General features: G+C 53.0%; 10 protein-coding genes across 10 annotated transcripts; 5 read left to right on the top strand and 5 right to left on the bottom strand.

Annotated features, from left to right (window-relative positions):
* Nucleotides 1-144: 144 nt before the first annotated feature.
* On the bottom strand, nt 145-1087 carry P170DRAFT_432192 (50S ribosomal protein L36). Its single transcript, XM_024848207.1, has 3 exons — nt 607-1087; nt 473-507; nt 145-400 (listed from the first exon to the last, which is right to left on the bottom strand). The coding sequence occupies exons 1-3, from the start codon at nt 883-885 to the stop codon at nt 361-363; spliced, it is 354 nt and encodes a 117-aa protein (XP_024709853.1). The 5' UTR covers nt 886-1087; the 3' UTR covers nt 145-360.
* A 631-nt stretch (nt 1088-1718) lies between these two features.
* On the bottom strand, nt 1719-3899 carry P170DRAFT_505296 (threonine dehydratase, biosynthetic). The gene is made up of 3 exons (XM_024854275.1): nt 3566-3899; nt 3278-3494; nt 1719-3219 (listed from the first exon to the last, which is right to left on the bottom strand). The coding sequence occupies exons 1-3, from the start codon at nt 3737-3739 to the stop codon at nt 1919-1921; spliced, it is 1692 nt and encodes a 563-aa protein (XP_024709852.1). The 5' UTR covers nt 3740-3899; the 3' UTR covers nt 1719-1918.
* Nucleotides 3900-4539: 640 nt separating this feature from the next.
* rcf1 (respiratory supercomplex assembly factor RCF1) lies at nt 4540-5566 on the top strand. The gene is made up of 4 exons (XM_024851958.1): nt 4540-4588; nt 4649-4810; nt 4880-4950; nt 5021-5566. The coding sequence occupies exons 2-4, from the start codon at nt 4770-4772 to the stop codon at nt 5452-5454; spliced, it is 546 nt and encodes a 181-aa protein (XP_024709851.1). The 5' UTR covers nt 4540-4588; nt 4649-4769; the 3' UTR covers nt 5455-5566.
* A 71-nt stretch (nt 5567-5637) lies between these two features.
* P170DRAFT_470010 (LYR motif-containing protein 2) lies at nt 5638-6152 on the bottom strand (the record flags this gene model as incomplete). Its single annotated transcript, XM_024852697.1, has 5 exons — nt 5638-5697; nt 5746-5769; nt 5823-5905; nt 5963-6020; nt 6069-6152. 5 exons carry the CDS (start codon nt 6150-6152, stop codon nt 5638-5640), a joined length of 309 nt encoding a protein of 102 aa, XP_024709850.1.
* A 422-nt stretch (nt 6153-6574) lies between these two features.
* Nucleotides 6575-9628, top strand: P170DRAFT_373776 (elongation factor G). Its single transcript, XM_024845257.1, has 4 exons — nt 6575-6826; nt 6911-7022; nt 7088-9117; nt 9192-9628. Exons 1-4 carry the CDS (start codon nt 6612-6614, stop codon nt 9244-9246), a joined length of 2412 nt encoding a protein of 803 aa, XP_024709849.1. The 5' UTR covers nt 6575-6611; the 3' UTR covers nt 9247-9628.
* Nucleotides 9589-11342, bottom strand: P170DRAFT_432187 (alpha/beta hydrolase). Its single transcript, XM_024848206.1, has 5 exons — nt 11189-11342; nt 11042-11115; nt 10790-10990; nt 9918-10721; nt 9589-9855 (listed from the first exon to the last, which is right to left on the bottom strand). Exons 1-5 carry the CDS (start codon nt 11296-11298, stop codon nt 9791-9793), a joined length of 1254 nt encoding a protein of 417 aa, XP_024709848.1. The 5' UTR covers nt 11299-11342; the 3' UTR covers nt 9589-9790.
* Nucleotides 11343-11472: 130 nt separating this feature from the next.
* Nucleotides 11473-14255, top strand: P170DRAFT_460658 (uncharacterized protein). Its single transcript, XM_024851957.1, has 2 exons — nt 11473-11847; nt 11926-14255. The coding sequence occupies exons 1-2, from the start codon at nt 11573-11575 to the stop codon at nt 14150-14152; spliced, it is 2502 nt and encodes an 833-aa protein (XP_024709847.1). The 5' UTR covers nt 11473-11572; the 3' UTR covers nt 14153-14255.
* Nucleotides 14256-14291: 36 nt separating this feature from the next.
* P170DRAFT_398150 (TLD domain-containing protein) lies at nt 14292-16757 on the bottom strand. The gene is made up of 2 exons (XM_024846212.1): nt 16433-16757; nt 14292-16326 (listed from the first exon to the last, which is right to left on the bottom strand). The coding sequence occupies exons 1-2, from the start codon at nt 16479-16481 to the stop codon at nt 14450-14452; spliced, it is 1926 nt and encodes a 641-aa protein (XP_024709846.1). The 5' UTR covers nt 16482-16757; the 3' UTR covers nt 14292-14449.
* Nucleotides 16758-18286: 1529 nt separating this feature from the next.
* Nucleotides 18287-20421, top strand: P170DRAFT_470005 (acyl-activating enzyme; the record flags this gene model as incomplete). The annotated part of the gene is made up of 4 exons (XM_024852696.1): nt 18287-18339; nt 18397-18553; nt 18650-19870; nt 19939-20421. 4 exons carry the CDS (start codon nt 18287-18289, stop codon nt 20419-20421), a joined length of 1914 nt encoding a protein of 637 aa, XP_024709845.1.
* Nucleotides 20422-20889: 468 nt separating this feature from the next.
* P170DRAFT_460655 (MFS general substrate transporter) lies at nt 20890-22389 on the top strand (the record flags this gene model as incomplete). Its single annotated transcript, XM_024851956.1, has 2 exons — nt 20890-21012; nt 21102-22389. 2 exons carry the CDS (start codon nt 20890-20892, stop codon nt 22347-22349), a joined length of 1371 nt encoding a protein of 456 aa, XP_024709844.1. The 3' UTR covers nt 22350-22389.
* Nucleotides 22390-22556: the final 167 nt, after the last annotated feature.

The raw sequence follows: 22556 nt of genomic DNA, 5'->3' as shown, positions 1-22556 counted from the left end.
TGTTTATTAATGAAGAAATCTACGAACATCTACAACTATGCAGTAGGATCAAATGTAGAAAGAAAATGCAGACCAATTGAATAATAATAATATACATAGATACAATCGAACATAAGCGCCTCATATCCCAGTCAAAATAGCAAATGCACAGTTAGTTTCCCATGTCAATGTCGAGAAGAGAAATCGGTATATCCAGTATATGCAAAGAGCAGTCTCACAACTCTAGCAGAGTCATTCCTATCGTGCGCAGATAGCTCTCCGGCCCATAAAAACGAAAGCCACAGTCGAGATCCCAGTATTCTACCGAACCCGCACTGCGTTGTTCCATCTCTCTCCGTCCATTCTGTTCTTCGCGACCGTTTATTTTCCTTGACGTTGCTTGTGCTTGGGGTTTTTCGAGCTGCGTGGAAGAAAAGTTAGCCTCATCTCTCCACATCCAAGCTCACAAGACCAAGGCCAGAGAAATCCTTACCAAATGATGTAGACTCTGTTCTTTCTCCGGACGGGCTATTTCAACCAAGTCAAGTCAGCAATCCACATCGGCCAGATACAAATAACCACCCTAACAACCAAAACGCAACCCCCAGGAAAGTGAAAACCACATACCTTGCATCCATCACACAACCTCTTCACCGCCGACCGGGTCTTCATCCCCCGAACCTGTTCGATCTGACGAACCGTCGACCCCACGCTCGCAACGCCGACATTCGAGCTCTGCGCTCCAGACCGCAACGCCCGCAGCCCATTGCTGAGCGAGATCTTCGCTAATTGCGAAAACGGCCGGGTCGAGAAGAGTCCGCGGGTCCAGGACTGGCGGGCCAGCGAAGGGAGAAATTGGCGGAGAGCGCCGGTTGAGGAACCGAGGATGGAGCGAAGAGGAGACATCGTGGGTGCGTGGTGTCGGCAGGGTAGGAGAAAGAAGTCTCGGTGAGACTGGGTATGTTGGCTGCCGGGGTTACCTAGGGAAATTGGACCGACCCGATGGCGTTGGTTGATTTCTCTCTCGCGCGCGCTCTCTTGCCCTGCGGCGTTCTCGATCTTTGATTTCCGCGGCGGGCGAGGATTGGATGTCGGACTTTTGGTTGCGCCGGCGTGCCGGGGCTGTTGTGATTGGTTGGGGTGGCTGGCCAATCATAGCTCGGGGTTTGTAGTTCTTGCCGGTGGTGGCCTGAGGTTTGAGGACCTTGGAGGTCTGAACACCTTTTAGCCTAATTTAACAGTAGTAGCAAATGCCCGTTTGTAGGAGTAAATTGACCGTGGGCGTACATTGACCGTGGGCGTACATTGACCGTGGTAGGAATTGTCTGACGTAGGAATTGTCTGAAGTAGGAATTTATCTGTAATACCTAGTAAATGCATATAGCTGTAATTGTCTGCAATAGTAAATGTCCATAGTAGTAAATTGACCGTGGCAGTAATTGTCTGAAGAAGTAATTGTCTGAAGTAGTAAATTGACCGTGGTAATAATTGTCTGCAGTAGTCATTTATCTGTAATAGTAAATGTCCATAGTAGTAATTTGACCGTGGTAGTGATTGTCTGCACCAGTAATTGTCTGTAATAGTAAATGTCTGTGGCAGTAATTACCCGTAGCAGTAAACGACCGTGGCAGTAAATGACCGTAGTACTAAATTGACTATAGTAGCAATTGTCTACAGGTGCCTAGAGAGTCAAGGAGTTATTAGCAAGTTTAACACTTGGCAGAGAAATGACCAGGCTACCTAGTAGAAAATCGTGAAAAATACGATACCAAGTAAAGTCTATAATTTGAATTCTCTTGCCCAAACGCCTAACAAGCTTGACTGGAAATCATCCACAACCGCCCAGCAGATTCTTTTTGAACCCGGATGAAAAGAAAAATGATAAAACTAAAACAAGGCCAATTACACTGTAGGCTCAGAACAAATGGTATATGTTTTCTCACGAGCGGAGGAAAGTGCGGTACGTCGGTGAATCGGTTTGCTCCCTGAACGGATAGCCCAGGTCGTTCAAGAATGCCTCGAGATCCTCCTTTTCGGCGCTCGGGCATTGGATACCAGCAAGCACCTTACCGACGTCACCGCCGTAGTTACGGTAGTGGAAGAGAGAGATGTTCTGGTTGGGACGCAGAGTAGTCAGGAATTTGGCGAGCGCTCCCGGGCGCTCGGGGAATTCGAACATGAACAAGCGCTCATCCTGCACGTCGCAGCGGCCACCGACCAGGAAGCGAAGATGGCGCTTGGCAAGCTCGTCATCGCTGAGGTCCTTCGTGCTCATTCCTCCCTTCTCCAGCTCGCGCATAAGGATGGCCAAATCTTCCCGGCCCGTCAAAGCGGACAAGGAAACACCCATCAGGACATCGGCCGAATCATCACGAGCATAGCGGTAGTTGAACGCCGTAACTGCATGTGGGAGAACCACTTCAACCAACTTGGCGAAAGCACCGGGCTTTTCGGGGATGTTGACACTCAGCAGCGCCTCCTTGCGCTCTCCCAGGGCGGCACGCTCAGCGACAAAGCGGAGACGGTCAAAGTCCATGTTGGCACCAGAGGTGATAGCGACCAGTTCGCGGTTGGTGTCCGGACTAGGGTGCAAGGAAACATATTTCTTCAGACCGGCAAGAGCCAAGGCGCCCGCGGGCTCAATGATGGAACGGGTGTCCTCGAACGCATCCTTGATGGCGGCGCACGTTTCGTCGGTGGAGACCTGAACGATCTCATCGATCACTTCACGAGCCAGTCGGTAGTTTTCCTCGCCCACATTCTTCACTGCGGCACCGTCGGCAAACAGTCCAACTTCCTTCAACTTCACTCGCGCGCCGGAACCCAAGGACTGGGCCATCGCATTGGCATCATGAGCCTCCACGCCAACAATCTTGACATGGGGCGCAATACGCTTGAGATACACCCCAATGCCCGCAATCAAACCACCCCCTCCAACAGCACAGAACACTGCCTCAAGGTTCTGCAGGTTCGCCTGGCGCAGGATCTCCATGCCGATGGTTCCCTGACCAGCAATCACGTAAGGGTCGTCGAAGGGAGGGATGCTTGTTAGGCCGTGTTGCATCTCCAAGCGGTGTGCCTCTTCCTTTGCTGCGTCGAAATCGTTTCCATGCAGAACAACGCTGCCACCTAGACGGGCAACGTTCAAGTGTTTGATGGCCGGGGTGCCCGAGGGCATGACGATGGTGGCGGGGATCTTCAATTTGCGAGCGGAGAACGCAACACCCTGCGCATGGTTTCCTGCATCACATGTAAGCTGGTTGTGATCACGACCCAAGGTCGTGTTGAACGGTCTCACCTGCGGAGCACGCCACAACACCCTTCCACCGCTGCTCATGAGTCAGATGAGCCATCTTGTTGTAGGCACCGCGAAGCTTGAAGCTGAAGACGGGGAGCAAATCCTCCCGCTTCAGGAGAACGCGGCATTCCAATCGGTTGCTGAGGTTGACGGCGTGGTGGAGGGGGGTCTCGTCAATCACATCGTAGACTCGGGAGGTCAAGATCAAGCGCAGGTACTGTTTCCCATGAACACCGTATTAGCGTCCGCAGTTTCCACCGCAGAAATTGGACACCGCGAATTACTCACGTCCGGATAACCATTGGGAAGTAGGAAAGCATCGGGGATTCCCCATTCGAGTCCAAACAGTTTGCGCTCGCCCCGCTCAGAATTAGGAGAACATTCATTCTGGTGGAGGGCCAAACTGTTCATCTGCGAGGAGACCGGCGTCGCCACGCCATTCGTGGAGGACGCTTCAGACATGATGGTGTGTATGAAACGAAAGAGGAACTGGAAGAGGACTGGGTTGAGATGGAGCGCCTCCGAAGGCAAAGAACCGCCGATGACTCTTCCGCGGGGAGACTAAAAAATTCCGTGATCGGAGCGGGAGCGTTTATGTCATCAACCCTGAAGTCGAGCCCTAACAGATCCAGGTTGTTTTCTGCGTCGGAGCAGGTTGTCGGGATTTCTCTAGGGAAACAATTGGATGGAGGCTCGTCATGGCCGTGAGTTTATCTCGATCCATGGTAGCATAGGCCATTGTACTTGTTTGAGTGCTGTTCTGGACAAGCCGAGTGCCTTTCTCGGCAGTACATCCATCCTTAGGTCGAGGAACTAAGGCTTTTCCGACCAATTACATGGTACGTTTTACAGGTGAGTTAAGGATGGAAGTCCGCATAAGCAGCTTAATCTTGGCCAGGTGCGTGAGTCTAGATCTACTCCGGAGTAATCAACCAGTCAAGGATGTATGCCTATTAAGTCGTAGTTACTGGATATTTACAGTAGGGTAACCATGAACAGGATTACTACTTTAGCATACTTTTCTTTTTCTTATTAGCTGCCCTTTGACTTCACTTCTACAGAATGAACTGCCATTGGCACCTGACACCATTGAGCTACTCCTTAGGTGGACAATCTTAATATCAGCAGAAGGTAAACTGTCGATCCAGTAGGTACCTGGTACTGGTAAATCCCAAAGTGAATCCGTAATACGGTAACATACCGTAAGTTACCGATCTTCATCCGAAAGTCCGAATATTCTGCTCCTCGCGACGTCATGTCCCCGACGACATTGCCACTATTATCCAAGCCCAGGGCAAAAACTCAGCAGATGTGAGTGTTTCCCGTGGTGGGATAGGGATATTGAAGTGCTCTAGCTAACCATGTGAAAAGACCCACTGGACTCCGGTTGTCCACGGTTACCCAGATCGTACCACCCTCCGAATCCTCTCCGGAAGATTATTCCCACGACGCTCGAAAGACGACATAACATTATTCTTTCTTGCCTATCAAAATGTCTAGCGAGCCCCTTCCGTCCTCTTTGGAGGATAGCCCGTACGTATCCGCGCCCTTGTTCTGTTGTTCAAAAGCGTGGTGATTGCGGGGATACTGATAAGCCCATAGTAACTTCCAGGAGGAAACTGCCCTCCAGAAGTTCCGCAGACGCTTCAAGGAAGAGCCCTTGATTCCACTAGGTAATCCACTCATATCTCGAGAGGCTAGTGTAGTTCAACAGATTAGTGCTGATTGCCAATTTGTCGATAGGATGCGCCGCCACTAGTTACGCGCTCTACCGCGCCTACCGATCTATGAAGGCCGGCGACTCGGTGGAGATGAACAAGATGTTCCGTGCTCGTATCTACGCTCAGTTCTTTACGCTTGTTGCCGTGGTTGCCGGAGGTATGTTCTATAAGACGGAGCGACAGCAGCGCAAGGAATTCGAGCAAGCGGTGGAGGCGCGCAAGAGTCAAGAGAAGCGCGACGCTTGGCTGCGCGAGTTGGAGATTCGAGACAAGGAAGACCGGGACTGGCGAGAGCGCCATGCCGCCATCGAGTCGGCGGCTAAGGAGGCTAGCAAGGCGTCTGCTGCTAAGCCGGTGCCCGAGCAGGATGCCGCTCGGTCGGTTGTCGAGCCTACTGAGCAGAAGTCTATCGGAGTTCTCGATGCCGTCCGGGAGCTCATGTCGAGGCAGAGGTAAAATGTGAGCGAACATGGTTGAAAAATTGCTGGACTGTATCGTTCCTGGTTTGGGTATCATATTGTACATATATACATTTAGGTGTTATTCTGCATGAGATCATCTCGTCTCCAACTATTTCCTACCCTTCTACCACTTAAAAGGTCTCTAATCTTACAATGAGCGTCAGCTACTCACAAGCAATTAGCCAAGGACTTGCTCGTCGATGTAACGTCTCATTGTGTCGAACTCGGCCTTTCCTGTCTGTATTAAATTAGAGCTGCTGGGCTATAAGGAAGCTATATAGCCTACCGAAAGTAAATATCGTATATGTTGCTGATAATTCTCATTAGCCACACGCTTAGAACTTGCCATAAGACATGACCTACTAGATCTGTAACATTGCGATGCCGTTCAAACTCATCGCGAGCGTAACTATGCAGTTCGTCTCGAGTGGACGATTGGGGAATTTCTTCATATAATCAGCAAACTGGGGAGCTTATAGATCCCATCAGGCCGGACAACGAACTGTTCAATGCGCGAACAATTTCACGCCATAGGCCCAGCACTCGTTGCCTTTGGATAAACTAGATTTTGATCAGTCGCAGGTCCAAAGCTGGTCAGGAGCTGCTTACATGATCTAAGCCAACGGCGGGCTTCCGCAGCTTTGACGGCTGGCCGCGAGACACAGTTGCGAGCAGTTGGATGGACGGTCGCATTTTAGCGGATATCCCGAAGTAAGGAAGGCCTCGGAGTAACAGACGAAACGATCATCAATCAATCCTTCGATGTTCTGACGGCGGAACCCAAGGCGGTGAGGTATTGGACTTCGTGTATCGTCATGAAACATCTCTGTACGTTACGGTCGAGAAACGCCGCGGAGGACTTCACCGGCACAACACACGATCTCGACCGATATGAATGGTTTTAGAGAGTTTGTCTTATATGATAAAGATCAATATGACCGTCTCAGCCGAAATCGCATCCATTGACCCCGGGCCCTGAGTCCCAATCATCGCGCAACCCGGCTTAGCATTTCGCAGCAAATGAATGGCCAATCAGCTTTCCTCACGTGACGCGTGCCTGGCCTTCCCCGAACTTTTTTTCTGCGCGGAGGTTATTTGGCATCTCCATCTGCTCTCGAGTCTTGACCAATTCCCGGTGGGTGGACGACAGTCATGAGGTGTCCTTCTCTTGCACGGTTGCAATACCGTGCGGTCTCCGGCTTTGCCAGATCCCCAGCCCGTCTTCAGTCTCAGAACTTCCTGTCGCAACGGCTGCGATGCGCGTCGACGGCCGCGCTCCGTTCACCCACGGCTGCTCCGGCTTATCAGTCTGTCCTGAACAGAACTCTGGAGCAGCGAAGGAATGCCTCGTCTACTGCGGCTGCCGTGTGAGTTCTCTTCCTCGTATCTTCTCCTTTGAATAGAAAAACAAAATATCAAGTCAGATTGCTAATTTGTTTTGCCGTAAACAGTCTTGAGGCTGCTGCCGCCACCCCCGACGCCTTGTCCCAGGAAGCCATTATTGAGAACCTTGACCCTGTCGAGGCGGAACGTCTGTCCCGAGTGAGAAACATCGGTATTGCGGTAAGCGACCCTGTCTTATTTCCGGAAGAAACCACCAACCGTCTGATGTGTTATGGGTATAACAGGCGCACATCGACAGTGGAAAGACCACATGTACGGAACGAGTTCTTTTCTACACGGGTCGTATCAAGGCCATCCACGAAGTCCGCGGCGGTGACAAGGTTGGCGCTAAAATGGACTCCATGGATCTGGAGCGTGAAAAGGGTATTACGATTCAGTCTGCGGCGACCTTCTGTGACTGGGTCAAGAAGGATGATGAGGGCAAGGAACAAAAGTACCATATCAACTTGATTGATACGCCCGGTCACATTGATTTCACGATTGAGGTCGAAAGAGCTCTGCGTGTCCTCGACGGTGCGGTCATGATTCTGTGTGCTGTTTCCGGTGTTCAGTCCCAGACGATCACCGTCGACCGCCAGATGAGACGTTACAACGTTCCTCGCATTTCCTTCATCAACAAGATGGATCGTATGGGTGCCAACCCCTTCAAGGCCATCGACCAGATCAACACCAAGCTGAAGATCCCCGCTGCCGCGGTCCAGGTGCCCATTGGTGCCGAGGATGAATTCGAGGGTGTCGTTGATCTGATCCACATGAGGACATTGATCAACGTTGGCCCTAGCGGTGAGGAAATTGCCGAGAAGGCCGAGATCCCCGAGAAGGTGAAGGGTGTTGTGGAAGAGAGAAGGAAGATGCTCATCGAAACCCTGGCGGATGTTGATGACGAGATTGCTGAGCTCTTCCTCAGTGAGATTGAGCCCACTCCGGACCAAATTAAGGCTGCCATTCGCCGGGCAACCGTCAGTCTGAAGTTCACGCCCGTCTTCATGGGTTCTGCTCTGGCCAACAAGTCGGTGCAGCCCATGCTGGATGGTGTTGTTGACTTCCTTCCCAACCCGTCCGAGGTGCAAAACCTGGCCCTTGATAAGAAGCGTGACGAGGCTTCCGTTAAGCTGGTCCCTTACAACTCTCTTCCGTTGGTGGGACTTGCATTCAAGCTCGAGGAAAGCAACTTTGGTCAATTGACCTACATCCGTGTCTACCAGGGAACCCTGCGCAAGGGCTCTAACGTGTTCAACGCCCGAAACGACAAGAAGGTTAAGATTCCCCGAATTGTGCGCATGCACTCCAACGAGATGGAGGAAGTCTCCGAGATCGGCGCTGGTGAAATCTGTGCTGTCTTCGGTGTTGACTGTGCCTCCGGTGACACCTTCACTGACGGCCAGCTGGGTTACACCATGTCGTCCATGTTCGTTCCTGAGCCTGTCATTTCCTTATCTATCAAGCCCAAGAACAACAAGGATGCTGCCAAGTTCTCCAAGGCCATGGCTCGTTTCCAGAGAGAAGATCCTACCTTCCGCGTGACCTATGACGCCGAGAGTGAACAGACCCTCATCTCTGGAATGGGTGAGCTGCATCTTTCCATCTACATCGAGCGTATGCGTCGTGAGTACAGCGTCGACTGTGAGACTGGACCTCCTCAGGTGGCGTACCGGGAAACCATTGGCCACCGCGTCGATTTCGACCATCTGCTCAAGAAGCAGTCGGGAGGTCCTGGTGACTATGCTCGTGTGGTTGGTTGGATGGAACCCTCGGAGAGGCTGGAGGACAACAACTTCGAAGAACAGGTTGTTGGTGGAAGTATCTCCGAAAAGTTCCTGTTCGCTTGCGAGAAGGGTTTCAACCTTTCCTGCGAGAAGGGTCCCCTCATCGGCCACAAGGTGCTTGGAACTCGCATGGTCATCAACGATGGTGCTACTCACATGACGGATTCGTCCGAAATGGCCTTCAAGAACGCTACCCAGCAGGCTTTCCGTAAGGCTTTCATGGAGAGTCAGCCTTCGGTCCTTGAACCCATGATGAAGACCGTTGTTACCGCCCCCTCCGAGTTCCAGGGTGATGTTATCTCGCTCCTGAACAAGCGCAATGCCACCATCAACGACTCCGAAGTTGGTGTCGACGAGTTCACCGTGTTCGCTGACTGCAGCTTGAACGGCATGTTCGGCTTCAGTAGCCACCTCCGTGCCTCCACCCAGGGTAAGGGTGAATACTCCATGGAGTTCAGCCACTACGAGAAGGCCCAGCCTCAGCTCCAGTACGTTTAACCCATCTCTTTCTCCCCTCCAGCTTCATGTGCTTGAAATACTAATCGGAATCTTCTACGTACAGGAAGGAGCTTATTCAGAAGTACCTGAAGGCCCAGGCCGACCGTCACAAGAAATAAATGGCTCGGCCAGCATGACCTGAAATGGGGTTGAGACACCCTCGGTATCATCCATTGTGACAGATACCTCAACCCACTGACAACAAGCCCCTCGTCCCTTTTGACTCCGAGCTGGGCAACTTTTTTTGAATAGACCACGACCTTGAGTCGTTCACTTTTTTTTTCCGGCTTGAAGAGTCATGTATTATTTACAGATATAGAAAGACCTTGTGAGGCTTTACGATGACATTTGCTTCTGTGGGCTTTCATTTAATTGCACGGGATGTATGATTTGGAGCGGAACAAAAGCAGTTTGATATCTGGAATAGGTTGCAGAATGTATGTACATATTTGGTCTCGTGTTAATTAGCATCTCCTCTCGTCATCTAGATACAGAATATGGTTTGATTTGGTTTTGAATTGTATATTGCATGTATTTCACTTCCATATTTTATCTATTTCACACTCTTTCTCTAACCCCAGACAGATGTGGGTTTTCGTATGTAGGAAATTCCGGATATAATATAATAGATTCAAAAAGGGTTCCCTAGGACTTTTGGATCAGTTACTCTTCGAATGCTCTGAGCACGGATAGTGCGGCGGTAGAGAAAGTGGCGACACGGTTATGGCCTAAACCTTGTCAGTTGTGTCTTCCAGGGCAGGGTCAGCTTAGATGCGGGCAATGGACATACCACCGTAGGTGACGCGCTCCCAGCGGACCTTCTTGACCGCTCCAGCCCCATTCGGAGATCGGTTTTCCCAAACGAGCACTTCACCAGGACCCTCAGCCGCTTTCTTTTGCAAGACAATGGTCCCAGGGGCATCCTTGTTATTTTGGCCCGTTGCGGCTGTCCAGACACGATGGCCTTCGTACCATGGAATTTCCACATCGTTCCGCGCATGCACGATAGCCAGATCCAGTTCCTTGTTAGCATATCCAGTAGACGAGTCGTTTTGCGCCGTCGGTCCAACACCGGTCAAGCGCGCAACACGAGCTGCCGTGTCCCAGCGATCAAGAATGTGGCGCCTGACCCAGTTCTGAACACGCGGGTAGCCCATGAGGGGCGAGAGCATCGGTGGCGTGAAGCCCTTGAAGCTGTATGATTCAACCAGGCTGGGTAGGTTGCTGAAAGACGCCATGAGGATCACGCCGGCAAAGGGCTCTGGGTCCTTCAGGGCAGGCTGGATGGCAGTTGGGTCCGGGGATCCGAAGGCAAAGCGCTCTGCCACTGCAGCACTCACAGCGGTTCCCAGACTCTGGCCCATAATGACGATCCGGGAGGGAGAGACTTTCAAGGGGCCAGCAGTGAGGAAGTTTATCAGGGAAACGCCATCCGTGATCAACCCTTCTTCAGTTGGGGAGCCAGTAGACACGCCGAATCCACGGTAGTCAATGGCGAACACATGGATGGGATGAGAAGGTGTGGACAAGCCCAAGAGCATACGGTAGATTTCGGGTCGTTGAGCAGAAGCGAGATGAGCAGCATTGCCATGAACTGCCAGTCAGATCGGTCAGCCTTTGAGTTCAAAGCCTATAATACTTTGTGCTGTTCCATCTACTTACAGCTGACGACAACCCTTGCATTCGGGTCGTTCGCGAGGAGTTTGTATGCCGTCGTTTTAGTATAATCCTCGGCAGGTCCGGAAGGCTCATTTGCTTCCAATTCCTCTTCATGATCCAGACACAGGTGAGGAGGGATTAAATGCCAGCCATAAAGGGTTTCATTGTCCGGTGTCACCAAGTTAAAAGGCTGGACCTGCGTCTCTATATGGAGCAATTAACGGCTGTTATCAGAGTGGGTCTTGGTGTACATACTCAAGAAGCCGAAAGACTCAACCAAATTGACATCCTCCCATACTGTAGGATTGATCTTGTTTGCATAGAGGAGACTAGATTCAACACCAGCGAAAGGGATTAGCGAACAAAGTGCATAGTTGACTACGTGCGCTCATGGGTTCATACAAGCGTTGTACATCGGGATATGTCATGGAACAGACAAAGGCCACATAGAGCAGACCGGCCCCGGCCAGCGTCCAATAGGCCTTTCTGAAAATGGGGAGGAGTTCGACCATGATGCGATCGAGAGAATTCGGAGAGAGAACCAAGAATAAGAGACGGGAGGAAGGAGAGAAAAGGACGAAGATAAGAAAAAGTGCTGTGATGTCAGGCGGAAGGCCGCCTAACCGTTTTTAATTTTCCCGCGTTTCTCTCTTTTCTTCTTCTTCCTTCTCCTTCACTCCGACACCCTTCTTCGTATCTTCGCATCCTCGCTCCCTCGCTCATTATTTTCTGGACGCCATGATTGATCGCCCCCCTTCCGTCACTCGCTATTGATCGTTTCTCACCATGGCTGAGAAACGCCGTCTGTCGGCACGCGAACGTCGCGAACCTGCGGCGAAGAGGCGGGTCTCCGAAGCCGCGCCTGCATCCCAACAGTCCTCGAAGAAAAAGGCCTCGACACCTGCAGCAGCCCCCTCGCCAGCTCCAATCCCTGAACCCGAGCCCGAAATTGTCGAGAAGCCCCTGCCAACGAAAATCAAGGATGGAGAAGGTCTCCCTACCCTATCGTCGCCGCAGTCGGAGACCCTGTCCGACAAGGAATATCAGTCGATCGCAGAAAGGTAAGAAAGAACTGTGTGCAAGTGAGCATAGATGCCGCTTAGACTTGGGAACTGACTTTGTATATTCGCCGCGTGTAGTGCGGTTCTCCTTGCCTCTCTAGAGCGGTCTAAGAAGAAGTGGCTCAGCGATGGAATCTTGGTGCGATACTGGACGAAACCCAAGAAGACGAAAAGGGAGCAAATCGAAGGGAAGAATCCGCCCAAGGAGTCCATGTCGAAAGTCGGACCCTGCAACATTGTGGTTGGTCCTCATCTGTTCGATGCCATGCTCTACACCGTCAAAGACCCCAATGCGCCTCCGCCGATTCAGTACACGCCGCCTCAACGACCGATGGTGCACTATGGCCACCCGAATAACTTCCAGCAATACCATCCCTATCCCTCTCCCGCTCCGCCTCAGCATGGACGACAACACCCTCCTCAAACTCCCCCTACGCATGCGCCTTCTCCTCAGCCTGGTCACCAGCCAAATAACCAGCCCCCGCCTCCGCCTCCGAGTCGAACCCCTAACCATCCTCCTCCCCGGCCAGCGCCGCCGCCGCCTGGTCCTCAGTCGGCACAGAGACCATCTCCCTCCCAACAACCGCAGCCACCGCAACCTGCTAAGCCCAGTCCGGACCCGGTCATCCAGATGCTTGCCACCCGTGCTGCCTCAGATCCCGACCTCAAAGCGTTGATGAGGGTAGTCGCGTCGAGTAAAGCATCGCAAGAGCAACTTCGCGCTTTCCAGGCCCACATCGATGAGTTGAATGCTATTATCCGAGCAAGGGAGCAACAGCAGCAAAGACAGCAGCAGCAGCTACAACAATCCCATCCGTCCACCCCTGGTCAGCCCCAAGCATCGCCTCGAACGCCGCAGCCAGCATCCCAGCATCAAACACCACAACCTCAATCATCACAAAGACCTCCACAATCCGTTCAACCGAATGGACAGCAGACAGGGCCGCAACAACCGCAACAATCACAACCTCCTCCGCTTCAACAGAAGCAGAGTACGCCGCAGTCTCAGCCAACCCCTCAGCCGCCAACACCATCACAGGCGCGGGACCCGTCATATCCACGAGTCGAAGTGCAAATTCCAAAGAATTCGCCTCCGTCATCTAAAGCTACTCCAAGCAAAGCTCCTCCTCAAACGCCCAATTCGCAGAAGTCCGGATTCACACCGCAAGTGAAGCAAGAACCCGGGACAGCAGGCCAGCCTCTTGCGGAGTCTAGCCCGGCGGTCCGTCCCATGCCACCGCCACAGCAAGGTCAAGGTCCACGACCAGGACCGCACCAGCAGCCGCAGCCGCAGCCGTATCAGGGTCATCCACCTGCGATTCAGTCGCGACCCCCACAGTACGGCTCCCCGGCTCCCTATTATCGTCCAGCGCCTCCGCCGCCGCCTCCACGCATGAATTTCAAATCGGTAGTCTTTGAGTTCACTTCGCCTCTCACTCCCTATGGAAGCAGCACCTCAGGACATGCCGGATCTGGTGATCGATATCTATTTCCTGAATACACGATCCTAGAATGGCTTCCGGGAGGGAATACGGTATTGGCATCATTCTTGCTTGTGAAGAAGGTTGATCCGAATCTACCGTTTCCCATCGAAACCGCGCCTGACGCAGGAAACTCGCGGGCCAAAGGCAAGTCGGGATCCCGGTCCAAGAAGTCTGACAAGAAGAAAGCAAAGGATAAGGAGAAGGAGAAGGAAGAAAACATAGGGGCCGAAGAGAAGGACAAGACCGACTCCCAACCTGCTGGCACTGCTTCAGATCCATCTGCAGCGGAGTCCAAGCAGCCCGCCGCTGAAGGAGACAAACCGGCAGGTGAACAAAACGAAAAGGACCAAGCAAATGCCACCTCCAGCCAAGCCGACGCTGACAAAAAGGCACCCAAAGAGAAAGCCGAAGATGCAAAGGACGCCAATCTGAAAGAGTACTACCAACCAATTACCTTCCGCATCCACAGCGCGAACCCTAAAGTTCTCGAACCTCTGAATCGCGTCGTGAAACCCCCTGATGAGGTTCGCAAGTACATGAACGAAGTCATGGATCGCGCTGAGCGCGCTCCCGACGGATTCCTGGCATACCGTCTCCCCCACGAAGAGATCCCCGAGGAGCCTGAGCCCGAGGATACCAAGAAATCCGGTACTCCGGTTCCCGTTTCCACTGGGCGACATCGACCGTCCCGCGGCAAGGCTGCCGTTGATGAATCGGATGCCGAGAACAGCGAGTTTGTCGAGGAGCACGAGGAAGAGGAGGAGGAACTGAAGGACTTTTATGGCGCCCCGACGGGCCTCTTGCCCATGGGGCCGATGTAATATTGTTGGGATTTACTTCAGCGTTTGCCTGTGTGCTTATATTAGCGTGTCTCCAAATGTGTCGATATATTTTGACTTGAATACAACAAGGATCAAGTAGTAGCTCTACAGTGCTTTCTCACATGCTTGATCATGTACTAAGGATTCATATTCAAGCATCCTAGGCAAACTACACTGTCCTTTCCTACATAACTCAAGCAACAAACAAGCAACACCAAAAAGCAAACCCAAACCCAGAAGAGGAGAGCAATATAACCAATCTATCCCCAACCCCAACAACCTAGTCGACTCCAATCCCTAGACACTCCCCCCCTGTCGACCAGTCCCATCACCTATCAGACCAGCCGTTTCCAGCAACCACCGAGCGCTCTCCGCCGCGCTATCACCCGCTCCGGCCTTTAGATTTAGATTCCGTCTTCGTTCTGCCTCACGGGCCTCGAATTCCCATTTCGCCTGCTGCAGTTCGACGGCGCTTTGGCCCTGCTCGGACGACGCGGCCGCCGGGTCCGGAACCAAACCCCAGATCTCGAGATTGTAGATGTCGATGTGGGTTTTGGCCGTGGTGGTGGTCTCTGCGGGGGAGAGCGTAGCAGGCGGCAGGAAGACGCCGTTGTGTCCGACGGGGGACACGTAGAAGGTGGCGGTTTCCAGGCTGGCGTCGATGGTGAGGCTGCCTGCGCCGTGGGGAGAAGGGGGGTGTGGTTGGGTTCGCGAGGAAGGGGGGATCTGGCAGCCGATGGCGATGCCGGCGGTGGAGGAGAAATAGGCGGTGGGCATGTTGGGCTTTTGCACGGAGGGGGAGGGGTTTCCGGGGAGGATGAGGTGTTTGTGCGAGAGCTGGAAGAGGCAGGGGAGGGCAGGGGAGTCCGAGGACTTGGAGGGGTGGGAGGAGGAGGATTTCCAGGGCTGGGGAAGGTAGGCGCCTAGGAGGACTGTGTTTTCCTGTTCGGGGGATTCGGTTACGACGCCTTCGAGGAGCAGAAGCGTGCCGGATTGCCAGGTGAGCACGTTGTGGGAGAAAGATGTGAGGGAAGAGCCATGTTCTGCTGTTGAAAAGACGGGGTGCAGGCGCATGTTGTCGTGGAAGAAATTTGCGTTGGATACGGTGGAGGGGAGAAAGAACGAAAGATGTGATATGATGCTGGGGTTTATGATGACGGATTTGAAGCTACCAGGGAGCATGACAGATTCCGGGGGTGGCAGTGGTGACTCCGGCGTTTCCTCGAGCGGCTCTGTTGTAGTAGGGTCGTCTGAAGCGCGCTTTTGGGACAGGTTGAGATTTTTGCTGAAGAGCAGGTGCTCGAATAATGGCGTCAATGGGTCAAATAGGTACGGGAAACAGTGAGCGATGGTGGTGGCAAATGTCTTATAGCCAATGCCCCCGGATTCCTCCTGGGCGAAAGCTGATAAGATGTTATCTGCTTCTTTCCGAACGCTCTCCATGCGGCTTTCGGACAAATCCGATGTATACATCCGGACAGGCTGGAGCGATTTTAGCGGTGATATCACGAGGAGCAACATCAACAGCCGACGGAACGTAGCAACGGAAATGCGAGCTTCGTAGACGGCTTTGTCAATGCGGGAGTCGTGTCTGAACACCTCGATAGCGTCCAAGGATTCCAAGGCCGCGAGTGCGAGATCGTCGTCGTCCTCTTCTTCGTAGCTGTCATTAGCCGGTGCATCGATGGAAAACCCCGAAGCATATGTTTTGACGAAGGGGTCGTCGTTTTTATTGTCATCAGGGTTCTCATCGAGATTCTCATCGGCCGTTGGCTTGTCGATATCTCTCCGCCCAACGTCGGCAAGACTGCCAAATAACAGTCTAATCCTGTCCTTGCGAGCCCGTCGCAGGACCTTTCCATATCGCTCTGTCAGTAACACAACCACTTTGACCATGGCCTCGAATGTCAGAACGCTCGGGGCTAGCGTGTTCTGGAAGGGAAATGCTCCCAAGTACGAGACCATGCGGAAAATCACAGGGCCCGCATCCAACGGACAGTCGGCATCGCTGCTGTCTGGGATACCCAGAAAGTCCGATAGGATTTTTTCATTCCAGTACTTCATGCCACCCTGGTCTATGGCACGGGTAAAGAAATTGTCTTTAAAGTGGGTTAACTCCAGGTGGGTGAAGCATTTCGTGGCGAAACGCTCAGCGAGAATATAGCTCAGCTCCTCTAATTATCGATCAGTATAACTTGATCTCATCGGATGGGGGTTTTCTTTGAAGATATTGATGATTGAAGGCTCCCGTGCACCAAGACGACGGGACTAAGTACTTACCGGGCGAGGAGGTCTGGCCCTGATTCTCGGACGATGGTCCTACTCCCATTTTTGATAATATAGTGAAGATGATGGTTCAGGTGCGATTGTAGTCCACAGTGAGCCAGAGGGTATAAAATTAACAGATGGGTTGATTGATGCATATAAGTCACAACGGATGGCACCATCAACAGAGGGAGCCCGTAGACATCGGGGTCGTTCTAGGAGTATATGGGGATAGGTGAGCAAGATGAGGTATGGCAAAGATACTATGTGCAGCAAGCAGTCCTGGTGATACCAGCCAGGAATACATCCAGTGGAGGCAGGCCAGGAGCGAGATGTTGACATGAAACAGTCTGGGGAGCGAAGGAGACGAAGACGTCACGCATGCGGAAACATGACAGCCTTGGCGCCTCAGCCGCCAGGCACCATTCCAATCCAGAACAACTTCCCAGGATCCCACACTTCCGGTATTCTCGGTATTTGATCGATCAAAAGATTCAAACCTTACCTTGTATATTGAAACTAAGAACTAAAAAAAATAAGTAAGTAAAGCTATGGAAAGCAGAAAAGCACGATTCTTTTCCAGGGGAAGTCGGGCTAATCCTCTTTAGGTTAGCGCCAAGTCACGGTTCAGGAAGGAGTCCATCGGCTTTCAATATCGCGATCGACTGGGCTTCAACCCTGTTCCCATCAATGATCCTTCCGGTCCAGAACCTTTCCAAGGACTGCATCCATAGAGATTGACGCTCAGCACCAATCGTACTAAGACCGTTGTGATCATGGGCCCTAATCCCCGTGAGATGAGAGGCATGTCGAAGCTTTGCTCAAGATAACGTCCAATTTGTTCGAGTATCGAGCCAGGGGTTGGCCACAGGCAGCGCGGACAATTGTGGACATCGTGAATCGCGTGCTTGCGAATCTATTGACCTTTTTAGTATTCCACAGTTGCGTCATTGTCCCTGGGCTGGAAGTGCAATGGGATTTCTGGAAACCAGAGGCCGATGTCCAGAGGCTTTTTCAAGCTGCATTGTGCCTACTAGCAGGTTCAAATGTATATGGAATGACGTCATTCAGCATGAAGCTACGATTCTTGACCGCATTCTTTTGCATTCCAGCGTGCAATGAACCTCCAGATAGAGATGGGGGATGTTGCCCCGAGGGGCGCATAATTTTTCTTTTCTTTTTATTCACGAAATAGGAGTCCGAACAGCCAGCGGATTCGACCACTATTTAGCTAGAGTATGACGCCTGCAACTTTCCCCTCACTCTGTACACAACAGAACTGTTTCTGACCGACTGCAGGCTATTTTCATTATACGCGCTAACCATCGCATTAGGGCCCCTTGAGAGGCAGAGCTCTCTCTCAAAGAGATTGACCCCAAGTCACACGCATTGCTACCCAACGAATCCCATTGACTGTGCCGAAGATCACCTGCGCCCGCCTATGCAAATTATCTCGTGGTGTCTTGCACGCGGGGAGGTAACAGGTTTACTACCTTTTTGCATACTGGGTTGCATGGTTGATCTTGATGCCATTGGCAGTGGCTTTACCGCTCTTTTCCCTAAACCAACTACAGGTCAGTACGCGTCGAATATGCCACTTGCCCCGGCCATTATGCATGCACTTGTTGTCTTCCTACCTTGGTCAGTATGAATCGGTCCATGTGTTGTCACTAGATAACGGAAGATCGGAAAGATCTACTCCGTATTATACGTGAAAACGAAATCCAAGGCCAATACAAGTATGACGAACTCAACGAGCAGGAGATAAAGTCCGTTCATCTGCTCCTGACCTCTCCGATCTACAATTGATTTCTTGCTGTTTTTCGTTGCCATCAACCATTCGAGACATATAGCCTTTTTTCATCGAAAATGGGCTCCTATGGTGAACTTGAATCTCTGGCGCAGGAGCAGGCGCTTTACCCGTTCGTCCATCCCTCAAAATACCCTTCTTCCCACGCAATTGACTTATACCGTTATAGTGTTCCTGAGGCCCAGTCCTCGCAAATCGACAACAGACGCGTCCTGCGAGACCTAAAACAGTATCGCGAGCTCTATGACATGTCTATCAAGGATTCTGATGCTTTCTGGGACCGGCACGCCCACGAATTTCTCACATTCCAAAAGGACTTCAAAACTGTCCGACAGGGCACTTTATAGAACGGTGACGTTCGGTGGTTTGTTGGGGGCCAGCTAAACGCGACGTTCAACTGTGTCGACCGGCATGCAGCCCAGAACCCCGACCGGATCGCTTTGGTGTATGAAGGAGATGAACCGAATCAGGGGAGATCCATCACCTATGGCGAACTTCTAGTGGAAGTTTGCAAAACCGCGAAAGCTCTCCAACAACTTGGCGTCAAAAAGGGGCACCGCGTGGCAGTCTACATGCCCATGATTCCGGAGGGCGTCATCACTGTTCTTGCAATTAATCGACTCGGCGCCGTACACTCTCTCGTCTTCGACGGGTTCTCGGCCAATGCGCTGGCAGATCGGATCCTTGATGCCGACGCGCGGGTGGTTGTGACTGCCGATCACGGGCAGCGCGAGGGTCGGTTTTTCCCGATGAAATCAGTGGTTGATGAGGCTGTCCGAAAGTGCCCTCTTGTCGAGAAAGTCCTAGTCTACCAACACAGCAAGGAGACAGTGCCCTGGGCCGAAGGGCGGGACGTTTGGTGGCACGATACGGTGGAACATGCCTCTCCACATGTTGAACCGGAGGTGATGGATTCCGAAGATCCCCTTTTCATTCTGTACACCTCCGGATCGACTGGGAAACCCAAGGGTCTGGTGCACTCGACGGCCGGCTTTCTCACCGGGGCCGCCGCGACTGGAAAATACGTGTTTGACATGCATCCGGACGACGTCTTTTTCTGCGCCGGAGACATCGGCTGGATCTCCGGCCTGGTGTACGCGCTATATGCCCCTTTGCTTATCGGATGCACCACCGTCGTGTTTGGGGGAATCCCTACTTATCCCGACCAATATCGCTACTGGGACATCTGCAGCCAGCATCACGTCACCCACTTTTACACCGCACCGACGACCCTTCGCCTGCTCAAGAAGCTGACGGAGGGGGAGATCCCACGCCGAATGGACTCCTTGCGTGTACTCGGCTCGATCGGAGAGCCTATTGCGCCGGAAGTATGGAGGTGGTACCGTGACATCGTGGGAAGGAGGCGAGCCCACGTCCTGGATACTTACTTTCAAACCGAGACCGGGTCGTTGGTCCTCACTTCGTTGGCCGGAGTGACCCCAACCAAGCCCGGGTCTTGCACCTTCCCCTTCTTTGGCATCGATGCCGTGATCCTCGACCCAGTTTCAGGAAAGGAAGTCGAGGGGCCTGCTCCGTCGGGTGTTCTGGCGTTCCGGGGCTCGTGGCCCAGCATTGCCCGGACCGCCTGGGGAGACCACGAGAGATATATGGATACCTATCTCCGCCCATATCCCGGCTATTATGTAGGAGGAATCCCTTCTCCAGTCCCTGCTCATTCTGGCCGACTTTGCTAACCCATACACGCATAAAGTTCACCGGCGACGGCGTGCGGAAAGATGAAGACGGTTATTTCTGGATTAGCGGGAGAGTTGATGACGGGGTGAACGTGTCCGGCCATTTGATTCTAACCGCCGAAGTCGAATCCGCATTATTGGATTACCCCCACGTAGCTGAAGTCGCGGTCGTGGGGGTGGACGATGAGGCTGCCGGGCAGGCCCTCGTCGCATTTGTCGTCCTTCGACAATCGCCACAATCGTCCGTCCCCGAGCCTCCCATCCAGACCCAGCTCTCAGACCATCTCGCCAACAGGATCGGCTCATTTGCGCGTCCAAAATCTATCTACGTGGTCCCTGATCTCCCGAAAACACGCTCGGGGAAGCTCACGAGGCGGATTTTGCGCAAGATCCTGGCCGGTGAGATGGGTAGTATTGGCGATACGTCGACTGTGGTCAACGTCAATGCGATTTATCAGGTGCAGGATGTAGTCATTCAGGCTGCACGAAGCTCGGCATGAGTCGCTGGTTGTGTATGGCGTCTCTTTTCTCGATGAGAATAAGGGTTTTAGCTGCACAGACTCTTTATTGCCATACGACAATGGTCGACCGTGAAGGTATGTATATCAGCTCGGACCGTATGATGTATCTTAAATAACAATAGTTTATTGTTCATCATGCCTAGAGACGTCACATCTAGTATGAATCTTATTTAGAAGTACTCCGTAGTCTCCATAGTCATTATTGATTACTCCGTTCATATTGGATCTACCCATATCCCTTGCCTCGGGAATAGTCAATTCCTGCCGATCGTTCCAGAAGGGCGATGAATGACTCCCTCTTGAGATGATATGCATTCTTGAAGTCAGGAATGTCTCCTATTTGTAATGATCAGCCCCAAGGTTGAGGTTGAGATCCGAGACGCATATAAAGGTCTCGATCCAATGCAAAGTCGCCATGCGAACCGACTCACCCCGAATCGAATGAGAATGGGCCCATCGCCCCCGTATACCGTCTTCACGCGTGTCCAGAGAAGATGCATCGTCTTGATAGTCACCGTGGCAGGTCTTTTCTCCGCCCTCTCCAGTCAAATCTACTTCCCGGTGCTGAACGTGCTGGCCCAAGACTATGGCGTCTCGACCGCGTTGATTAACCTGACCATCACCGGCTACATGGTAATCCATTCGCGACGGCCAGACAGATCCCCCGAGTTAATCGACGCCAGATCTTGCAAGGCATTGCCCCCACCTTCTTGGGCTCCTTCGCGGACCAAGTCGGCCGCCGCCCGGCCTACAGCATCTGCTTCGTGATCTACATCGCAGCCAACATCGGCCTGGCGCTGCAGCACAACTACGTCGCGCTTCTCCTGCTGCGGTGCCTGCAGAGCGCCGGATCCAGCAGCACCGTCGCCCTGTCCGCCGCCGTCGTCGCCGACATCTACCCCAAGGAGGAGCGTGGCTCGTCGATGGGCGTCGTCATGGCCGGCGCCTTCGTGGGCCCAGCAATCGGTCCCATCCTCGGCGGCCTGCTGGCCCGGTATCTGGGCTGGCGCGCCATCTTCTGGTGTCTCATGATCCTGTCGGGCCTGTTCTTCCTCCCCTTTCTCTTCTTCTTCCCCGAAACCGCGCGTAACGTCGTGGGTAATGGCTCGCGTCCGGCTCCGACCTGGAGCCGCCCGTTCATCCACCATCTCCGACGGTCTCGTCGCGCACCTGTCGCCGGCGCAGAGACCGACGATGCCATGCGTTTGCGCCGAGAGCGCAGATCTCGATTCCGCTTCCTCAACCCCGTCCAGTCCCTGTCGATCATCTTCCAGCCACGCTCCGGCATCCTGCTCCTCGCCAACGGAATCCTGTTCGCAGCCTACACCTGCGTCATGGCCTCCATCCCCTCCGTCTTTCACGCCCTCTACGCCCTCGACGAGCTGCAGATCGGCCTCTGCTACATCTCGCTCGGCACCGGCGCCGCCGTGGCGTCGACGACCACCGGACGGATCCTTGATGCGTATTACCGCGTGCTGGCCGGGAAGACACCAGACAACGTCCCGATCGAAAAAGCCCGGTGTGTCGTGGCCCTACCGATGCTGATCGCCGGCGGGCTCAGCACTCTGGCCTTTGCGTGGGTGCTGGACCTCCGCGTCCACCTGGCGGCGCCGGTCACGCTGATGTTTCTGATCGGATGCGGCGTCACCGGCGCGTTGAGCTGTGCCGCCACGCTCCTGGTCGATCTGCATCCTCGGAACCCCGGTGCGGCGTCGGCGTCTAATAATTTCGTCCGCTGCTTGCTCGCCGCCGGCTCGGCTGCCTTTGTAGATCCCTTGCTCGCGGCCTTGGGAAGCGGATGGGGCTTCACCCTCGTTGCTTTGGTCATGCTGGCTACGGGCGTTCAGTTGCCTCTGCTCGCTTTGCAGAGAGGGAGGTTAGGGGGACTGAGTCCGGCGAATAATTGAATCTGGTGGTGGACCTATGGCCCAGGCACTAGACGGGGACAATATCTATTCCGTAGTAGAGTATTGTTTCGGTGCTTCGTCACCATAATTACTATGTGTTATTGTCAGGACTCTCATCTTGTCTAAGCGCGAGGCCTTACCTAGCTGGTGCGTTGCAGGTTGCCTAGGATGAGAATTTTCACTGGTCCTCGGCGCTGTTTATCGATG

This window comes from Aspergillus steynii (genome assembly GCF_002849105.1).
Source record: "Aspergillus steynii IBT 23096 chromosome Unknown P170scaffold_1, whole genome shotgun sequence".
In the NCBI taxonomy this organism is placed as follows: domain Eukaryota; kingdom Fungi; phylum Ascomycota; class Eurotiomycetes; order Eurotiales; family Aspergillaceae; genus Aspergillus; species Aspergillus steynii.
The sequence above is the reverse complement of the archived record's forward strand: the minus strand, read 5'-3'. Positions and strand labels throughout refer to the sequence as shown.